This window comes from Esox lucius, chromosome 13 (genome assembly GCF_011004845.1).
Source record: "Esox lucius isolate fEsoLuc1 chromosome 13, fEsoLuc1.pri, whole genome shotgun sequence".
NCBI classification, from domain to species: domain Eukaryota; kingdom Metazoa; phylum Chordata; class Actinopteri; order Esociformes; family Esocidae; genus Esox; species Esox lucius.
In genome coordinates, this window is record NC_047581.1 from 18,004,760 (window position 1) to 18,025,868 (window position 21,109).

The 21,109-nt window shown below is 40.4% G+C and overlaps 1 protein-coding gene across 3 annotated transcripts in view; it reads right to left on the reverse strand.

Annotated features, from left to right (window-relative positions):
* pdlim2 (PDZ and LIM domain 2 (mystique)) overlaps window positions 1-21,109 on the reverse strand; it is a 53,319-nt gene that overhangs the window by 19,067 nt on the left and 13,143 nt on the right. For all 3 annotated transcript variants that reach the window (XM_020052921.3, XM_010876395.3, XM_010876396.4), the window contains exons 2-6: window positions 17,529-17,649; window positions 14,665-14,816; window positions 6,609-6,678; window positions 4,565-4,716; window positions 3,786-3,855 (exon numbers count right to left, since the gene is read on the reverse strand). In XM_020052921.3, coding sequence (XP_019908480.2) covers window positions 3,786-3,855; window positions 4,565-4,716; window positions 6,609-6,678; window positions 14,665-14,816; window positions 17,529-17,624 — 540 coding nt within the window. In that variant the 5' untranslated portion in view covers window positions 17,625-17,649. The remainder of the gene's footprint in view (window positions 1-3,785; window positions 3,856-4,564; window positions 4,717-6,608; window positions 6,679-14,664; window positions 14,817-17,528; window positions 17,650-21,109) is intronic.

Consider the following 21,109-nt stretch of genomic DNA (forward strand, 5'->3'; position numbering starts at 1 on the left):
TTTCCAGAGGTGAGGAATTTTAGGCATTTATTTGGTTTTGAAGTATACAGGCTCCAATCTGATGGCAGGGGTCAAAGTTTGTTACATTTTATATTTTACAGGCCTGATTGATTATCAAGGAATTCAAAAATCATAACCTATTAATCCATTTCATTGGGTTGAAGTAAATGGGGGGGAACCTCTTTCACACCTGAAGATTGCATGTTTGATTACCTAGCACACCAACCAAATAAAACTAGCACTTTGGGGTCATTTTTCTCTCAGACATATTATTACAACCCACATCTGAACAAATTAAATTTTATGTCAAACTCTGCATCAATTCAGAAAATCAGAGAGGGAGAAAATACTTTTTCATAGCAATGTATAGCAACAAATTCTACAGACTGTTTTCTTTCATTACATCAACTGCAAAATATGGCAAGTTCTAGCGGTGGTGGAGCTAATGACCAGCCCTGTCAGTGGAGCGGAGGCTCTGCTGCTCACTGGGCTGCACTGTTCCTGCCAGCCAGTTCAAAGCTGCACAACATTCTAGTGCAGTAGTTTATACACGCAAGCAGGTCAGGCCTCTTCCCAGCCATTTATCCGCTGAGCACACTCAAAGGGCTCTACTCATTAATCTCACATCCAGGGTTGGCGGTTTGTCTCCTCTTTCAGACCAGAGAGACCTCCACTGGAGGAAGAGCCCCGCCACACCAAACCCCAACCCCCCCACCAGCCTGGATACTAGTAAACAGAAAGCTGTCAGGCTTAGAGGACAGGAAAGAGAGAGCTTTCCCAGAAAGAGCTCCAGCCAACCCAAAGAGGTGGAGTGGGTGAATTGGCTGAAAGCTCTATAGACAGTCGGTCAGCCCAGTTAAACCACAGCAAGTGGAGGACTTTGGACAATAATTCTGTAAACGTGTTGGATGCCCAGATCCAACAAACAACATAAAATGTTAGATCTCTAGGTTTTCTCTAGCATGACTCACACACAGTGGTGTGTAGTTATGTTTCCATTCAATTGGAGATGCCAACTGGTGTTTTTCAGTGCAATTCTCCAAATATCTAAATATTTTATTGGTTGCACCCATATTAAAGCAGATGTTGTCATTGGTGTAACAGAATGGCTGTGCATTTGGTCCTAAAGAATACAGCTGTTAAAAAGAGTAGCTCTTATATGAATCAAGAAAAAGTATGTTCACAAGTCCAATTTACAGATCCAATGAAAAGGATATAAATAGATGTAAGCTGACCAATGCTCACAATGTACACAATAGAGCAGTGTGGACAGACTGAGTTTATGGAGGGTGCATGGGCATAAATCAGGTAGAATGTCGATGTGTGAATGAGTGTGTAAGTGTGTTAAAGGGCTCGAAGGTGCAGATCAGTGAGTAAATCGTTTCCCGGATTGCCTGTTGGGTGCACCTCATCTAAGGATGTTATTATTAAATAGTATAAACGTTTTTCCAGAGATCTGGATGTTCAAAATAGTTTACAAGATTTTTATTGCTTTTCCTTACCAGTAAATGTGTGATCTGAACTGAACATTGCACTGAGGCGTACAGCTTGAGGAATAGAAATCTTGGGCTCTTTTCTACTGCCTGTTACAGGCTTGTATGTAGGTGACATACATGTGTAAAATACTAATCAAATCAGAACAGTACCTGTGTTGAATGTGCTAGAGAAGCTATGTTTATAGAACATTTTTACATGCTGCACCTTCTCCCCACATTGATACTAAACAACCAGTTTATGTCAGCTGCTTGTCTGTAGCCTACTAAAAATGTCATTTCACAACATTCATAATTGTGTGTTGCTTAATCTTGCATTGCATTAGATGACTCACGTATGCATGTATCAATCTTATGGAGAGCACATCATACAAACATGTCAAATAAAGTTTCTTTTCAATTAACAGTTGCAACCTCAACAGTGCATCCTTGTATGTAACACTTTCAAATGGATACTTCCAACATGTCCTGTTTCCATCAGCCCTGTGAGAATTTGTTATGCATCAGGTAATTCATCCACATGAAATGGTTGGATGGAAACTGGGTTTGTGATTCCAAAAATGTGGTTCAACGGGGAGAAAAAATAAGTTGACACTGGAGTGGGGTGAGACAAAAGGAATGCGATGGCTCCCAGAGGGGGTAAGACGGGATATGGATTGCAAACTTGAGATGACGAATGAGAGAGTAGGGCGAGCTGATCCTAAAAATGTTTTTAAAAAGCCCCCCCCCCCCTCAAAGTTGTGAACAAAGGTTCCAGACCCTTTGGCCCAACTGCCTTCATAAATACCACAAACATGTAAGGTCATCCCAGGCAGCCATGCTTGACGGAGGAACATGTAAGTCAGTGCATTCCTGAAAGCCTCTTAAAAATGCTCTTCGCCAACTAGACAGCTCTTATAAGAGTTGTCACTCCAGTCTTCCTGAAGCATCTGTGATATACAGCGTTCAAAGCTCCCTACATAACATCTCACAATATAGTTTCCTTAGGTCTGGATGTAAGGGACCCCTGTGCCTTCCCCTACTCCGCACAATATGTCGACATGCCATACCCAGCTCTTTACAATCACAAAAAGCATCATAAGATAGTGACTTAGTATTATGAAACCGAAAAGAATGACAATGGTTTCCAAGTCCCAAACATATTTTCACAGGACAGACACACCACACAAGGGACATGATTGGCCAGATCCTTAAAAGAATGCTGATAGACAGCTTGAGAATAAAGACTCATAGTATTTATCAGGTACAGTATGAGCTCCATATATGATACATTGAACAGTGAGTTGGTTTCCCTGGCAGCAACATTTTGAAAATACATTTGAGAATATCCCCTATCAGAAAAGGGATTTTAGAGTGTCCCTTGACCCTGGAATCAGCCCCTTAGATGAAGACCTGTGTAACTTTATTCTCCATGCCAAAGGGGCCATATTTATCTAACTCCATGTCATGTTCACAGATCTTAAAATGAATGGAATTCCATTCCCTCTCCCATGGCCAAGCATTAAGGGTCTTGTATGTTTTTTCCTGCTATGTCATGTCCCATGTTGTGACTTCTGTGGGACCAATTCTTGGGACTGCGGCAGACAGCATAGCTGGAATATCTTGCGATGAACTTTCCCAGAACATTCTCTACCCCTTTTCCACACTTTTCCCCCCATTTTTTGGGTGCTGGAAAAGTAAATAAGAGTCATGATTATAAGCAGTAAAAAGCAGAAAACTGCAGATAATCTAAGGCAAGAGGTTGTAAAACTTTAAATAATGAGTCTCAAATAGCAGTTAAAATCTGTTTATTTACGGACAGCCAATCATTCTCGTCCTTCAGTTACACTACATGCTTTGTGTTGTATTGCCATCAGCATCACGTTAAAGTGATGCCGTAAATGCTACACCACAAACCAAACACAAGCAATGTTCTTTCTTCTTCTTTCTTCATCATTTCAATTCACAAAATAGCAAAATCTGGCTTTAATTGATTTCAAAGGATGCATTCCAATAATTTGTGGATGGCTGAAAGAAGTGCCTGACGCCAGTGGCTTTAGTGTACCAGGGCCATAACAGTGATCTTTGAACAAACTGTTCCCGAAGTGTATTCCAACCTATTTTCATTTTAAAAACAGACCTTTCTGTTACCTGGCAATTACAATATGTAACATACAATTGCTTTGGAAACTTCCATTGTGCAGTTCTTTTGAGGTCTATCATTTTTAGTAATGGGTTATGTATATTGCAATTTAATGGGAAGTAAATTGCATTTGTAATGGGCCTTTGTCCCAGAGTATTAGGAAAACCTACCTGTGACAATGGTCTGGAAAGCCTGTGACTAGACGTCTTCTCTTCTGGAGACCACGGACGTAACTGAATACTATGAAATAAAGAAAGAGGTGTGATAATGATGAAACTATTTATTCAGTCTCCAGATTACTAGACAGGCATTCTGTTAAACCATAGCAAAATACAGTTAAAACTGTGACCTACAAAATGACCCAAGAGATTAGCAACTAGGCCTACAAAGTGAGCAGAGTGGTGACTGTTCCACAGCTTGGCCTTTGTTGCTGTGAATGAATACAGGGAATGTGATATGCTTTGCACATCCTTTGTTACTACCACACAATCCTGTGGCTCCATTTTCAGTTACTATTCTATCTATTCACTCTGGTCTGGTGGAAAAATCAAAGGAGCACTTACAGTAAGTGGATGCTTTAGTGGTACACCACAGTAGTTTTCAAAACACATCCTTTAACATCCTTTTTTCATTAATTTATAACATTTTCTTCAAAAGACAAAGTTGTTCTGTTAAACAAATTGTGCAAGTGGTAGCCGAAAGCTGGGCCTTACAACCTTTTGAGAGTTACTTGGTGTCCCCCAAAACTTTGGGAAACGCTGGTCTTCCCTATCCCAGTTTTTTTTTTTTACTAAATGCACCTGGATAATGGTTTTAACTTACTACCACTGATTATCTATTCAGGTATGCTCTCTTGCCAATATCAAAACAAAGCAGGCATGTTCTGGTCTTATCGAGGGAAGTCAGACCGAGGTGATTACTATAACTATCTGTGAAAACTCTAGTGTACCTCTTGGTGCTGCTGGGTGTGAGCCTCTCGCTCTTCCTCTCGGGGCTGGAATGGGGCTCAGGGGAGTAGGGTCCAGGTGACAGGGAGGCTGGGCTGGAGATGGAGTACTCTCTGTAATTCTGATTCTCATCTCGACTCACCATCAAGGCCTCCTACAACAAAACAGGGCAAGGTTGCATGATCAAAACGCATTTTCATCGGTTCCATTCACACACAAAACTGCAACAAACTGTTCATCCATATTCCAAAAACAACCTTGCCACACAAGCATGTTTAGGAAATTCCTACACAACGTTAATAAAAGATTGGTCTCCTTACACTTCTAGTGGGTGGTGACAAACAGGCGAGAGACTTTTACTTCATAAAAGTCTTCGAAAGAGGGCAATAAACATCAAGGTAAAATGTACAGTCATGTTAAAGCAGCCCAGGTACTTTAAGTGAAAGCAGGTTTGTAGAAATACGATATGCAATATTCTCATATTAGAACTGTGACAGCGTTCGGTCTTTCAGCCTTGGGCACTGGGTAGGCCTGTATTCCGCCAGTGTTACCACGGGAACCCAGCAGTAGTTCTGTCGCCCTATAAAACCCAGGAATATCCGCTTATTTACAGCATTCTCTGGTTCCCGTCCATACCATCACTGTCTCAAGACCACACAGTTCCAGTTTAGTTATGGTGTCTCTAATCACGCTCATCTAGAACTACAATAAATCTCTGATAGGCAGATACCCTGTGATCGGTAAATATGAAGCAGACACGGCATCTGCATGGCTCTCAGGCATTAGCCATTACACAAACCTTTAGGACAAGAATCAGCACGTTGGAGATATGCTGATGAGGTAACACATACGGGAGGATGGCAGGACAAACACTTTTGAGTCTCCTAGGTCCCCCAGTGAAGGCCTAAGGAATTTGGTCAAATCCAATTGTATGTTACTTGCCAACAGACAGACAGTGAAATGCTTACCTACTACAGGACTTTTCCCAACAATGCAGAGTTGAAACGTAAGAGAAAAAGACACAAATAAACAAAACAAAAAACACGCAAGGAATATGAACACAATCATTAACAAATAACAATAGTTTTGCTTTACAGTATAGAGGGATCACCAGCACTAAGATGATATGGATTTTCTACAAACTAGATGAGGTTTATGCAAATGTAAATGAGGGTAAGGACAGAAGGCACTAGAATGGATAATAAAAAGGCTAGTCTACAGGTCTTTGACGGAATGTAAATCTGCTGTTCGCAGTATCTTCTGAAGTGCCTGGCGATCTCTGGCTGAGAAGTTGACATATAATGTGATGATGCAGCCGGTCAACCAGCACGAGTAAGCAAGGAGAACAAGAGGGGACAAAACGGGCACTCGAAAGGGGCTTCCATGTTATGGGAGAGAAGGGGATGTTGTTGCCTACCCTCCTCCTCCTGAGCTCAGTGATGAGTTACGGGGGCAATATGGTGTTGAGAGCTGAGCCATATGCAGTCAACGAACAGCATTCTCACATTGGTATTTCTCCTGTCCAGATGGGAGAGGGCTGTGTGGAGTGCAGTAGAGATTGTAACATGGGTCCTTTGGGGCAGTATGAGCACTTGAGTGGGTCTGGAGTGTCAACTTTCAAGTAAACAATGAGATTTTCAAAGCATTTCATGGGTTTGGATGTGTGGTAACTGACAAGTCATTTTGTCAGCTTGCCTTGGCAGTCTTTGGGAACGTGGACTATAATGATCTGCTTGTAACTTGTTGGCATTACAGACTGGGTTAAAGATATCCTTCAAAACATCCGCCAGGTGGTCTGCATGGTCGTAGTATGGGCCATTGTATTTCACCTGGCCTTACAGTCTAGCAATTTTTTTTAAATGTGTAAGTCTTTCATCAGCTATGGATAGTGAGAGCACAGTCTGACAGAACAGCATGCAGTCATGCGTGGTTCAGCGTGACTTGCCTTGAAGGCATTGAGTTACTGATATCCATCATAAGTTCCTCAATAAAGTGCTAATTCACAGATAATGCGTCTAAATACATTTACAAAGCGAGAGGACTGACCTGGAAGCGTCCAGTGAGCTGTTCTGGGCTGGTGGTTCCGTTGGTCTGTTCAGGTTTGGAGGGCTCAGGCCTGTAGGAAGAGACCCTGGAGGTCAATTTATCTTATTGGTTATTAACTATGTGAAGAAATTGAAAAAGCATTAGAAATCATGATCGTAAGAAAGTTTGCAGACATGAGTGCAATATGATATTCAAGCAAAAACATTAGACCCAACTGCACATAGTCCAGGACGGAGGTCAACCGTAACTCACCTATGATTAAAATCAAGTTTACTGAATAAGTGGTTCCAAAAATTCCAAAACGACACCATAGCAGGTTGTTCGGGGAAAAAATTATATATTATAGAGATAATATCTGCCAGTTTTTAAGCACATTTCTTGCTGTTCTACACAAGTTGAAAGGAAACATCACAGTTTTAATGTAAATGGTTTGTTCTTTGTTCTTTTGCAGAAACATTTTAACAAAACTAGATTTTATTTCAGAAAAGCTGCTAGAGATGGCTTTAACTGGTCAAAAATTACAATAAAGATTTTGAAGAAGGGGATAGTTGCAGTTTGCATTAGTGGCATAGTTTATTTTGCAAGCAGGAAATCATCTGCGGATCTCTAAAGTTCTGGTGCCTCTTAAGGAGATTTATTGCCAACCGAACAAAAGGAAAAAAAACAGCACAAGAGGAAACAAACCAGCCTTCAACAGTTCAATATTCTCAATTCTACTCTATATCATGGTTTATCTGGTATATAGAGAGCACAGGACTCTTTATGTACCAATTAATCAATGAATCAGTAAATAAAACAGTATTCTTTATTCTTGTTAACAAAAATCTCACAAGTCTAAAATCTCAATGCTTCAGAAAGACAACGGTCAAAGGATAGACAATCTATGACTGAGACAACAAAGTCAGGTAGCTTATGTTGAAGTCAAATAGCTCGTAGAGGCACTAACTAACTATAACCCCTACTGTACACTAACTACAGACTAACCCTAACCCTAACTGTACACTAACTACAGACTAACTAACCCTAACCCTTACTGTACACTAACTACAGACTAACTAACCCTAACCCCTACTGTACACTAACTACAGACTAACTAACCCTAACCCCTACTGTACACTAACTACAGACTAACTAACCCTAACCCCTACTGTACACTAACTACAGACTAACCCTAACCCCTACTGTACACTAACTACAGACTAACTATAACCCTTACTGTACACTAACTACAGACTAACTAACTATAACCCTTACTGTACACTAACTACAGACTAACCCTAACCCCTACTGTACACTAACTACAGACTAACTAACCCTAACCGTACACTAACTACAGACTAACTATAACCACTACTGTACACTAACTACAGACTAACTAACCCTAACCCTTACTGTACACTAACTACAGACTAACTATAACCCCTACTGTACACTAACTACAGACTAACTATAACCCCTACTGTACACTAACTACAGACTAACTAACTATAACCCTTACTGTACACTAACTACAGACTAACTAACTATAACCCTTACTGTACACTAACTACAGACTAACCCTAACCCCTACTGTACACTAACTACAGATTAACTATAACCCCTACTGTACACTAACTACAGACTAACTAACTATAACCCTTACTGTACACTAACTACAGACTAACTACAGACTAACTAACTATAACCCTTACTGTACACTAACTACAGACTAACCCTAACCCCTACTGTACACTAACTACAGACTAACTATAACCCTTACTGTACACTAACTACAGACTAACTAACCCTAACCGTACACTAACTACAGACTAACTAACCCTAACCCTTACTGTACACTAACTACAGACTAACTATAACCCCTACTGTACACTAACTACAGACTAACTAACCCTAACCCTTACTGTACACTAACTACAGACTAACTATAACCCCTACTGTACACTAACTACAGACTAACTAACCCTAACCCTTACTGTACACTAACTACAGACTAACTATAACCCCTACTGTACACTAACTACAGACTAACTATAACCCCTACTGTACACTAACTACAGACTAACTAACCCTAACCCTTACTGTACACTAACTACAGACTAACTATAACCCCTACTGTACACTAACTACAGAGCTAACCGATACTTGTAACGATGGCTAGTCACTGAAAGATAGTGAACTGACAGACGATTCTGCTGATACAAAGTGTGGTCCTTTTGACAGCATGCAGCACCATCGTATAGTATATATCTAGACAGATTCCACAGGGAGTTCCTCACTGAATGCCCATCCTGTAAGACCAATTAACAAGAAAAGGTGCAATCTATTGTGGTCTGTCTGTACTCACCAGCCAGGCTGGGATTGTCCACTGGGTACCAAAGTCCCCAGTCAGACCAAATGCTCACATTAGTGAAGGACCATTCTGTTAAGTATGTGCTTGCTCTGAATTTTCTTGTAGTATTCATGTTTGTATTATACCCTACTGTTTCTAATTAGAAATGTCCTCGTTTTCGAAAGAAAAGCATTAAAAAGCAGCAAATTGATGAGAAGTATAGACATTGTTAATGGTGTAAATGACTATTGTAGCTGCAAATGGCTGATTATTTATGGAAAATCTACATAGGCGTAAAGAGGCACATTATCAGCAACCATCACTCTTGTGTTCCAATGGGACATTCTGTTTGCTAATCCAGGTTTGTCATTTTAAAAGGCAAAATGGTCACCCAACTGCAAAAAGTAAATGCTTACTGTAAATTTTATACATGTGCAGCAGGCGCACATATTCAACCAAAGAACTGAAAGAGAAAAAACAGCATCCTCATGCCACAGTAGTAAGAAGACAGTACATTTACAGGATATAACAGCACATAATACATGTTTCATGGGGGTTCAAATTAGGTCTTCCATGTTTATCTTATTTTAGTTGTAAATGTTTCATTTGTGCAGTATGTATGTAGTCCCACTCTTCTGGTTGAGAGAGACATGCAGTACTTGAGGATATAGCTAATATTTTACGACAGTGAAAAACAAACAAGATTAATAGCTTGCAACATGATTTTGGAGGTATGGATACGTGAGACTCCAAGTTGTTATTCAGTTAGATACGAAACTTTACAATCTGTTCTGTTATGGCTTCTGATGTAAAACAAACAGAACAGATTCAAAGGAATGGTGACAATCCATTGATCTAACAGAATAAACAGTCTTGTCTTAAAGATATATTGAATTCCAGTGTTCACACAGTCCATGGCACACTTCTTACTGGTAAGTATGCACGTACTTAGGACATGTACTGAGGCTGTTTTGCCAAAGACTAGAACATAGGTTCCTTTTTTGGTCCATTACCCAATGCTTATATAACAATCTAGGGTACCCTCCATATCCTTTTTTTTATTTTATTTTTATTAGAAAAACAAAACAATCACTGTACACTAAAAAAAGTTTTCAGACTGATTTGTAATAATATTCCAGACTGATTTACTGTCTGGCCCTGTCCATTCTGTTCCAAGAGAAGAAATGTAGTATGTGTTCCTACAAGTCTCATCTTTCAGGAATGGGTTCAAAATATTTTAAACGCTAAAGAGTAAGAGGCCGTGTCGGAGTCTGGTGTAGCAGGCTAACGTCCTGACCACACAACCCCCCGGTGATTGGGGTTCATGCCAAGGTTCAGCCAACGGTCTGTGTCATTCCTCCCAGTCTCCCTCTACTTACCTGTTTCTTTTGACTCACCTTCCGACTGTCCTCTCATCAAAAATAAAAAGCCTAATAATACTCACCAAATATCTAGAAAAAGAAATCAGAAACCACTTCTAGCAGCTATTGGAGATCACTCAGATAACCCCAAATCTATAAACCAAGTTATATTGGAGGTTGCTTCTCACGTAAACCTAGATATATAAACCAAGTCACATTGTAGGTTAGCCCTCACATAACCCCAGATGAACCACATTTTTTAAATCAGGCACCCCACGTCATGTTACAACCCCTTACTTGGGGAACACTAAATTACAAAGAAACGGGCCGCTTCAATTATATAGTCTAGAGAAGTGCCCTTGGGCCATATTCAGATGCCCATCTGCAGTTTCAGCTGCTCAGCACCATCACATTACAAGGACCAATAGAATAAGATATGACATCAGGCACACAGTGGTTAGTGAACAATTGACTGATTAAGAGCCAGCGGAGGACAATGGGGCTGGCAATAACAGAGCACTAATGACAAGACACTGCTGGTGTTTTTCTCAAGTGTCACAGAGCTGTCTATGTTAAATCGGAATCTAAAAGTACAGCAAAGACTGCACAAGTCTGTTGCCCCAATTTTTCTTTTTACTTTTTGGAGGATTAAGCACTGGCAAGTGTATCTGCAATGGAGCAGTTCCTCACTTTAAGACAGGCACGCCTTAACCAACACTCCTATTCTAAGGGTGGGCTGATGCCAACCTCTGCTCATGGGCAGGCCCAGCTGCAATCCAACTGCTGTAATCAGCAGGGCCCTTTCACCACCATTCTCTCTCTTTATACATCTGATAATCAGTGTTCAGAAAAGTGGATTTGCAGTACAGGCCCATAAAGACTTGTTTCAATATTTTCTAATCATATAACTTATTCCAGAAAGCATTGTGAAACTGTTTGTTTAGATTTTTAATGCTGACTGGATTATATGGGCTGATGAGCATAAGAAAAATTTACACAAATGTATCAGTAAAGAATTATGTTTCTTCTGTTCTGTTCTATTAGTCCTATTCAGCTAGTTACTTTCCAGCATTTGATCACAGCACATTAATGCACATTTGCCCATGCTTCCTGATAAATCAATGGGTATACTTCTGCAATTACCATCCTTTTCTTTGCACCAATGGATGTGAATATTTGGTTCTTGTACAAGGTTATAATATATATTATATTATTTAACAACTATTCATATTTGTAACATCTCGGATGTTCATTTATTTAATCATTTCAAATAGATTTTTGCTCAGTCATTTCTGTGGATTGTGTTAGCAATCCAAGTTTGACCCAAGACTTAAAAACCCACAGACTTTTGCTCAGATATGCTCTGATTAAATCTCTCCTACTTCCCTTTAAGAACAACACATAAGGCTGCAGGCGAACCAACCGGGCCCAGAGAGGTACGGAACTAAGACGACTAACGTGGACATGGTACTGACTGCAATCTGAACACAGTAAGACCTTGCTAGTGTAGACCACCCTTTCATTGAGTTTCTGCCAGTAGAACAGTGAAACTCAGGGCACAGTGGCATTGTCCTGGCCAGTCAGTGAGTCACTGTTGTTTCTGGATCGGAAGGGGACATGATGTCAGCAGGGAAGAATCCACTCACTTGGGCCTGGCGCATGCAAACAGGGACTTTGCGTGTGATCACTGAACAAAGAGATCTCCCTTCGTTTAAAATGTGACCGCATTTTCCAAAAACGTTGTTCAAAAATACTTTGTTTGTCGAAAATCACATCAGAAATCACAGAGTTAGAAAACTTTATGGATACTGTCTACAGTAATGTGCAAAAGTACACCCTCTTGAAACTTCTTTTTTTCCCCTCTGTTTTTTTTCTTCTTTTTTTAATTTAACAAATGACACAGACAAGATTATACAATCATTGCAGAATTATTAATCAAAAACCAACAATTTCATAGTACAAAATAATTAGACCACTTGCATCAATAGCTGGTGTAGCCTTCCTTGGCTGAAATAACTTCATAGTTATTTCTGGTAACTGTCTATCAGTCTTGACGGGGAAGAATCTTTACCCACTCTTCATAACAGTACTGCTTCAAATGTGTCATGTTCAAGTGCTTTCTTGAATGCACGGCCTGTTTAAAGTCCCCCCACAGCATTTCAATAAGATTGAGATCTGGGCTCTGACTCAGCAATTCAATAACCCTCCATTTCTCCTTTCTGAGCCTTACGCTTGTAGCTTTGCTTGTGTACTTTGGATCAATTTCCTGTTGCAAGATCCATGTTTGGTTCAACTTAATCTTTTTGACAGATGGCCTCACATTCTCCTGAGGAATTCTCTGGTACAATATGAAATACATGGTTGACTTAATGATAGCAAATTGTCCAGACACTGAGGCAGCAAAGTAGCCCCAAAATTGTGCATGCAGATTTAAGAGGTTGAAAGTAAAGTTTGTGCCAAACTTGACAACTTTCAAACACAACCGAGGGAAACAAGGAGGAATTTGACAGAGATTAAAAGCAATAAATATCCCTTACCAACAATTCTACAAATAAATGCCCAATCCTAGAGGGGGAAAGCAGATGAGCAGAGTAATCTGTACTACCTGCACCACTACGGAGACACCAGCGTCCTGGTACTCAATAGTGAGCCAGACAGTTTCAATTTTATCAGCCAGAAGCGGGACCCCACTATCACTGGGAAACATCACAGTAGTGGTGTATGTTATCAGAGAGCAGTGGTGTAGAGTCCTGCATCGGGCCAGTTGTCCACGGTACTCACAGGTATGGAGTTCATCTAAGGGAAGGGTCCTCATTAAGGCCTGCAAAGTACTGACGGGCGGTAGACATTCTCTTTACCAGTTGTTTAAACTAGTCTTTTCAGGATAATATTATAGGGTAAACAAATACATGGATTCAGCCAGTGTCAGTCCTTGGTTTTATGCAGCAATAGTTTGTGTCTGAAATCGACACTGAGTTGTTGTCTTGGATTTAAGGAATGGTCCCTCTCATTTCTCTGGTGTCTGCACAATCTTGGGAGGTTTCCTTGGACCAGGCCTCAAAACTAACTGACCTGGTGTCTCCTGGCTGTCCATGTCTAAAGTCTACCTGGTTGTGTTGCAGATCTAGCTTCTGCCTGATTCCTGCAGTCACTGTCCACATCTAGGCCTCCCTTTGACTAGAATCTGGACACAGCCCTTCTGTTTTTATTGACCCACTGGGGATAATACATTTCTAATCTGATCTCAACAGTCCTATCCAAAAGATGACCCCTTCAATGCCCTGGGGCATTTGGATTATATCTTAAGATCAGAGGGAGGAGTTGCTCCAATCTAGCAGGATCTGGTCTCCAATCTAAGGACAGACAATCAATCAAATGTATTTTATAAAGCCCATTTAACATCAGCGATTGTGGTTTTACAAACACCCAGCCGGAAATCCCCAAGAGCAAGACCAGGACTGGCCCTGCTTAGCTTTAAAGATGAGCCAGGGTTGGGATTCAGGGTACTATGCTGCTGGCATGAGACAAATCAATAAAGGGCAGACAGACAAAATGTCAACTACTATTCAGTAGGAAAGGATTAATGGAAGAGGGGGGTTGATGCATACAGCCAGGAGAGAGAGGGTTCATTTCAGTAATACTGCAACATTTCCCAACACAAAACCTGTGAACATGTCAAATCAGAATAACTGATTTTGAGTTTCAATGTTTTAAAATAAAATCTATCAAATAGACTGACTTTTCAATGACCATTTGGAAATAAAATCTTAAATAAGGGGTCAGGGGTCAGAATAATTTACAATACACTGCAAATTCAAAACAGTATTTTTAAACAGACTAACTACATCCTAACTACATATTTTTCTCTCTAGACCTTAAAAAACACATTTGTTCTCCTATGAACAAAGTGTACATTTTAAAATAAAACTACTGACAATTTAACAAAGTTCCAAGCTGTGACCAAACAAATCAAGGTCACTGAAAGCAGTCTTTTCTCCAGTCATCCATTTCAACTTGTATACCACAGCCTACTATTGTTTTATAGTCCTCGGTTCTGTAGCTGCATGCATTTAACTGCAATATAGCCATAGAAAGGTAAAAAGCAACATTTTCCACAACATTTTCCATTCATGAAAACACAGCAACAGATATAAAATATTTTGGCATACATTTTACATGCCTCAGCATTAGTTTCCAAGCTAAATATTTAAATATATGCATGTAGAAATATATGAATGTGTTCTTATATGTAGTACATTATTTTGTATATAAGGTACACCTACAGAAAATACAAATGAAAGCATGTTACCAGGAATGGATAAATAATTGTGCCTTGTGCGCCTAAACGCACAGTAGTGAACCCTACCTCTCCACCAGCAGCTGTAGCTGAGTCTTAGAGTTTTTAATCTTGTTCTGGGCCTCCACGTTAAGCATGTCTACTGTGTTCTCTCCATTGATCTCCATGATGACATCACCCGGCTGCAGGGCAGCCAGCTCGGCCTTGCTGCCCTTGTTGACCTGCGGGCCAGAGTAAGAGCTGCAGTGAGACAATCTCTACTGCCTGTGGAATTGGTACAGACAGGATGCCAACACCAACATAAACTAGATGGTAATTTTCCAAGAGTAATTGAGGGGCAGGCTTTACATTTTTTTGGGGGGAAGTATTAGAATTGTTAGAAGTCTTGGAAGTATGAGTGTTAGAGTTTGAAAGATTTTCGATATATTAGTAGTAATTCAATTATAAGAAGCAATAGAATTGTTGGGAAAAAGTCTTAAAATGTAAAAAAATAAATTGAATCCGTTTTAAAAAGTGTTTTATTTTTAATATTATTCTAAAACATCTAGTTTAATTGAAACGTTGTGGTGGTTGTCATGGTAGCAGTGTAGTGGCACAAGTGGCAGGAGGATGAGCAGTAGTACTGGAATAATTACTATTAGTAGTGGTACAGTAGTACTGGTAGAATTACTATTAGTAGTGTTACAGTAGTACTGGTAGAATTTCTATTAGTAGTTGTACAGTAATAGTCATGGTGGTACAGTACAACAATATTTACAGTTACTTTTGTTTTCTGATCTGATGTCAGATTTGAGTAGCTACGCATTACAGGTAAATAGGGAAAAAAAGCTGTGTTGCTATGGTTACGTAACTTTGTGAATTTGGTACTAGATACATTTGCCGATTTAATGTTCTAATGACTTGCTGAGAAAGCGGCACTGCGGTTACAGAAACTGTTAAATCATTTGTGTTGCAGGTCGTTTTCCATACAATTCCCTCACTAATTGACTGTGGCTCTTTATAAGAATCTTGTTGATTGAGTTTTTCTCTATTTTAAGAAAGCTAGTGAATCTAGCAACATAGTTTAGTAGTGAGTGCATTTTCTAATCAACAAATTATTTATTGGCAAAAGTCAGTATTAGAAAGAAGACCATACAAATAATAAATCTAAACAGCAAAGTCTATAAAAGATAAGAGGTGGTGGCAATAGATCCATTTTTACTCCATCAAACTTAGGGAAATAATATTATCCTAGCCTCCAGGGGAAGATGGACACAAAGCTTAAAAAGTAGAAATAGTATCGTGTATAGATTTGTTGAAGTATTTTAACTTTTCAGTTATTTCTGTAGCTGTAGGAGGACAACCATTCCAAATAATAATGAAGAAAAGTAGCAGGGGTGCTGGGAGTGGTAATACTAGTACTATAATACTACTGGTATTACCATTTCTGTAGTAGCATTCCAAGTACTAGTAGGGGCAGTAGAATAAGTAGAAGTAGTAGAGGTAGTACTAGTAGCAACATCACTATTAGTAGTAGTATTAATAGTGGTAATTGGTCAAATAACCAAACTGCGGCAGTTTTTAAAGCCACCACTGTCAATTAGGTCTTACAGGACATTAGCCAATGATTACATTACATGATGCATTACATTTTGGGTTACAAAAAGCATCAACAGAAACTACAACTCTTGACACCCTGAGGAAAAAGTTCTCAGTGAGACAGGCAAACACAAGTTAAACTACTCTGGCCTGTCCCTTTACCTACAGTACAGCATCAAGACATATGCTCATTAATTTTTTTTACTTAAATACATTAAATAATTAGCTTAAACTGAGAATATTCCAGCATTAAGCTATCAACAAGGCTGGCCCATAGTAAAATGCAACATGGCAGGTTCTGAAGATAACAACAGACAACAGGATGTTTGTCCATTTTGCAAAGCAGGAGGGCAGAGGTGCCATGCCCGTGGGTCCACTGGAGTGGCAATTAAGCGTTGCTGTGGTGACCCACAATAGTGCGTGCCTTTTCTGGTCAGAGCACGCCTCATTTCACTTAAACTAAGAGTGCTGCTCTTTTCAGGGGGCTATGCCCTGCAGAAACAGGGACACGCAGTCTTTTCAGGCCAACAGGAAAAAGAGGGGGCATCCATGTTGTTTCAGGGCCACTTTTACAGACGGCCCACGCTATAGCGGCTTAACCAGACGGGGGGGGGCACTTCTCACTCAGCATGGAGACCTGCATCTTCTCTGAAAATGTTTGATACTGAATGAGACAGTTCCTTGTGTTCCCTGCTGACTGGTGTTGTTGACAACATGGAAGACCAGACAGAGTAAACAGGAATGTCTGTGATTACAAGACCCTTGCTTTTTTGATGGTCTGACTAGAAATAATACCATTGAAATTAAAAACAGCCCCCTAAAAACTCCACTTGGCAATATTGGCACCATCCTGTGCTCAAGACGATTGGATGATATTTCTGTGGTAGTGAGTAACCAGGATGTACAGTGGGCAGAGTGATTGTGGCCAGGGAGGGGGTAGTGTGCCCTGGAATTCAATATGACTATGGCAAAGGACAGTTGGCCCTCAGTTTTAGAGTTGCTTTAAGAATGGCTAGGCTAGGGGGCAGTCTGTCGTGGATATCCTGTTTGTGGAGGATTTGAATTCTCAGCTAATGTGTTCCCTTCTACAGCACCAGCTTCCTGTTACTTTCTCAGGAGCTTGGAAAACACACACATCCAACACTCAGCATCATCCCCACCCCTTAACCCTAACTGTAATCACTGGTTTCCTTCTGATGTAGCATTAGAATCTAACTGGATACTGTTGTCAAGGAAACCAGCAGAAGGCAGCAAGTGAAAAAAGACAATGCGAGGAGAAGAGGAATGAGACTGAGGAAGTTGAGTCTACATGGCATGTTTTGCTTTACAGTTGTAAAAAGAACATTGAGAACTACCTTGGAAACAGTTATTGCCTTCTTAAAGTCCCTTCCTCCGTATATTCTGAAGCCCCATGGTGACGGACCAATCAAATTCACTGTCAGTGACATCATGTGACCAGACACTGCCACCCGCTGCCTGTTAAAATGAGAAAGAGAAAAAGAAATGAAAGAAAGAACATTTTGGGGTTTTTCTAATTAGCCAGGCATTTTTGCTGCAGTGACTATACCAGGCGAATAGGTGAGAACTGTCACCTGCCAAGTTTGCCTTTTATCTCCTAATTCCTATTGACAAAAACATGAGGAAAAAAATGAAAACCAAAAGCAATATGACTGACTTTGTAGAAGTATCTGCAGTACCTGCAAAGTCACAGTTTCATAACACCCATAAGTACATACACAGACATGCAAATGTAATTATACCACATGATGCAACAGTGAAAAAACATTTCTACCATATTTCCATCATAGTTATATAGTTCAAGTACAAAAGGTTTATTTGTCATTTGCAATAACAAGTTATGGCAATGTAATGCTTGGTTTTCCTTCTCCCGACAGTGCAGTTAAAAGTTAAAAAAAAGTAACAGTAATTATAATATATAAATAAGAAGATAACATGAACTATCAATAATAACACTATACAAAAAAAACATGCATCAATAATAATAACTATACAACTGTACAACCATAGTGGAATGTAAAAGTGACAGGTGTGCATGAAATGATTGGCAGATGAGCATGATATAAAGTGACAGGTGTGCATGGGACTATGGATGGAAGGGAGGAGGGGTTCCTGAATTGAGCAGCCTTACGGCCTGAGTGATCATAGGACAGGAGGTCACTGTCTAGGAGTCCAGTTTACAGCTGGCCGCCCTAACTCCATGCACTTCAAAGTGTAAACTGTTGGCGTTCATCAAATTCTTATGCTAAGATAGTAATACCTCCCACACTTCTGCAACATAGTGCAGTGACAGTTAATCCATCCTCACTCTATGACAACAGCTTGTGTTGAGATAGTGACACCTCCCACACTTCTGCAAAATAGTGCAATGAGTTAATTAAGCTTCACATTATGACAACAGCTTGTGCTACATGACACCAATGAAAAAGAAGTCTGGGAAATTGTTGTTTTGAACAATAAAGACAGTATCTGGTTATGACTCAATTGAAATGTGCCGCGACTATTCTAAATCAAAAAGGGAGTCAAAGCGGACTTGTGACGAAACACCCAGACAGTACATCAAAAAACGTTTGTTCCCCAACTCTGCATTCACAAGTTCCCTTTATGCAACTACCTAGTTACCTATTACTAGTACCTGGGTGACCTTAGGTATAAGTGACTGCTGCAAACCTGGTGAATGCCAGGGGATAACCTAGTTTAAAGAATAGTAGTTTAATACACAAGGTGCAATTTGGTTGGGCATTTGCAGTTATTCTCTTATTATGTCAGTCACTGACAGTATCTCAATTAGCTCTTTTTAAATTCAGTTAGCCAACTAAGGAAGGCACAACCAATCAACAACAACGATAATTAGTTGGCAACAAAAATAGTCTGTTTTTAGCGATTAGTTGGATCTATGTGGGATAAAGCGAAAACATATATACAAAACGGTCACAGGCTGAGGCTAAATCAGTGGAAAGACGTGTGCAGCTATTCTTATGCATTTTACATTGGAGACGTATGTGGAACAATGTGACAGCATGACAGTGATGCATGCACTCTGGAGATGACACACTGGAGCCATGAAGACAGGCTGAAGTCTGTCTAGAACAAGGGAATTCATTTTAGTTTGGTTTCATACTGTAGCATTAATTATGTTTTGAAGAGAGACATCATTAATCTTGAATGTATTGTTGAGCTGTGCATTCATGTAACATTAGCACTACTAAAACAGTGGTCTAGGTGCGCATGTGGACTTTGTTTATAGTCCAGCTGTGCCAGACAGTATAGAACGGCATTAGTTTTACTGGTGGACCATGCGATGAGTGTCAAGAGTTCGCAAGTTCCATATGCATCTCCTGTCAATCCATTTATTCTACTGGCAATGTCCTTCAGTTAAGCTGCCTGGCAAGATTCTCAGTGTTGTTTCACAGTTCCCTAAATATCCTTAGTTACTATATTTTACTAGACTAGAAATACACTTTTTTCCCAATAAAACACCTGCATTCAAGGCCATCCCAGTAATTAACGCATACATCAATTGTCAAAACAGCAGTTCATTTCACCCCTACAGCAAAACACACTACATGGTAGTCATGTTTAAAATCCACACAGGGCACATGCCCTAGGGTTCTCCTCACCCTGGGGTTCTCCTCACCCTGGGGTTCTCCTCACCCTGACTATTAACATATCACATTAACACCGTCATAACAGCACAAGGTGTATGATTGAAGGAATAAAATAAAAAAAACGTTCAGGAAATGAGCTCTAAAATGAAAAATTATTTCTCTGTCGTCAGGAAGAGGATCATTTAAATGTTTGGCCTAAGTCTGTCCCTGATTACTGTCAGAGCTTGAGACAAAACACACTTTAAAAAGAAACGTTGTACACTACTGTGCCACAGGCCTTGTCTTACCATCACAGACAGAGGCTTACAAGACCTGAATACTGGTAGAGAATGCACTGTGACCTGAGGTGCTCTCACTGGTATAAGAGAATGCACTGTGACCTGAGGTGCTCTCACTGGTATAAGAGAATGCACTGTGACCGGAGGTGCTCTCACTGGTATAAGAGAATGCACTGTGACCATAGGTGCTCTCACTGGTATAAGAGAATGCACTGTGACCGGAGGTGCTCTCACTGGTATAAGAGAATGCACTGTGACCGGAGGTGCTCTCACTGGTATAAGAGAATGCACTGTGACCGGAGGTGCTCTCACTGGTATAAGAGAATGCACTGTGACCGGAGGTGCTCTCACTGGTATAAGAGAATGCACTGTGACCTGAGGTGCTCTCACTGGTATAAGAGAATGCACTGTGACCGGAGGTGCTCTCACTGGTATAAGAGAATGCACTGTGACCGGAGGTGCTCTCACTGGTATAAGAGAATGCACTGTGACCGGAGGTGCTCTCACTGGTATAAGAGAATGCACTGTGACCGGAGGTGCTCTCACTGGTATAAGAGAATGCACTGTGACCTGAGGTGCTCTCACTGGTATAAGAGAATGCACTGTGACCGGAGGTGCTCTCACTGGTATAAGAGAATGCACTGTGACCTGAGGTGCTCTCACTGGTATAAGAGAATGCACTGTGACCGGAGGTGCTCTCACTGGTATAAGAGAATGCACTGTGACCTGAGGTGCTCTCACTGGTATAAGAGAATGCACTGTGACCGGAGGTGCTCTCACTGGTATAAGAGAATGCACTGTGACCGGAGGTGCTCTCACTGGTATTTCTTCCTGAAAATACCATCCATGGAGTTTTAGCACTTCTAGAATTGAGGAGGTCACAGATCTTTAGGAATCAAGACTGGCTCCACAGCCACCCAAGCAGAAGCAGACCAAACAGTGAACCCAGTCACTCAGAATCTGGGACATCCCTCCCTCCCTGCACAGTCTCATTCTAGCAATCTATAGCCATCTGTTTGTACATTCCACAAG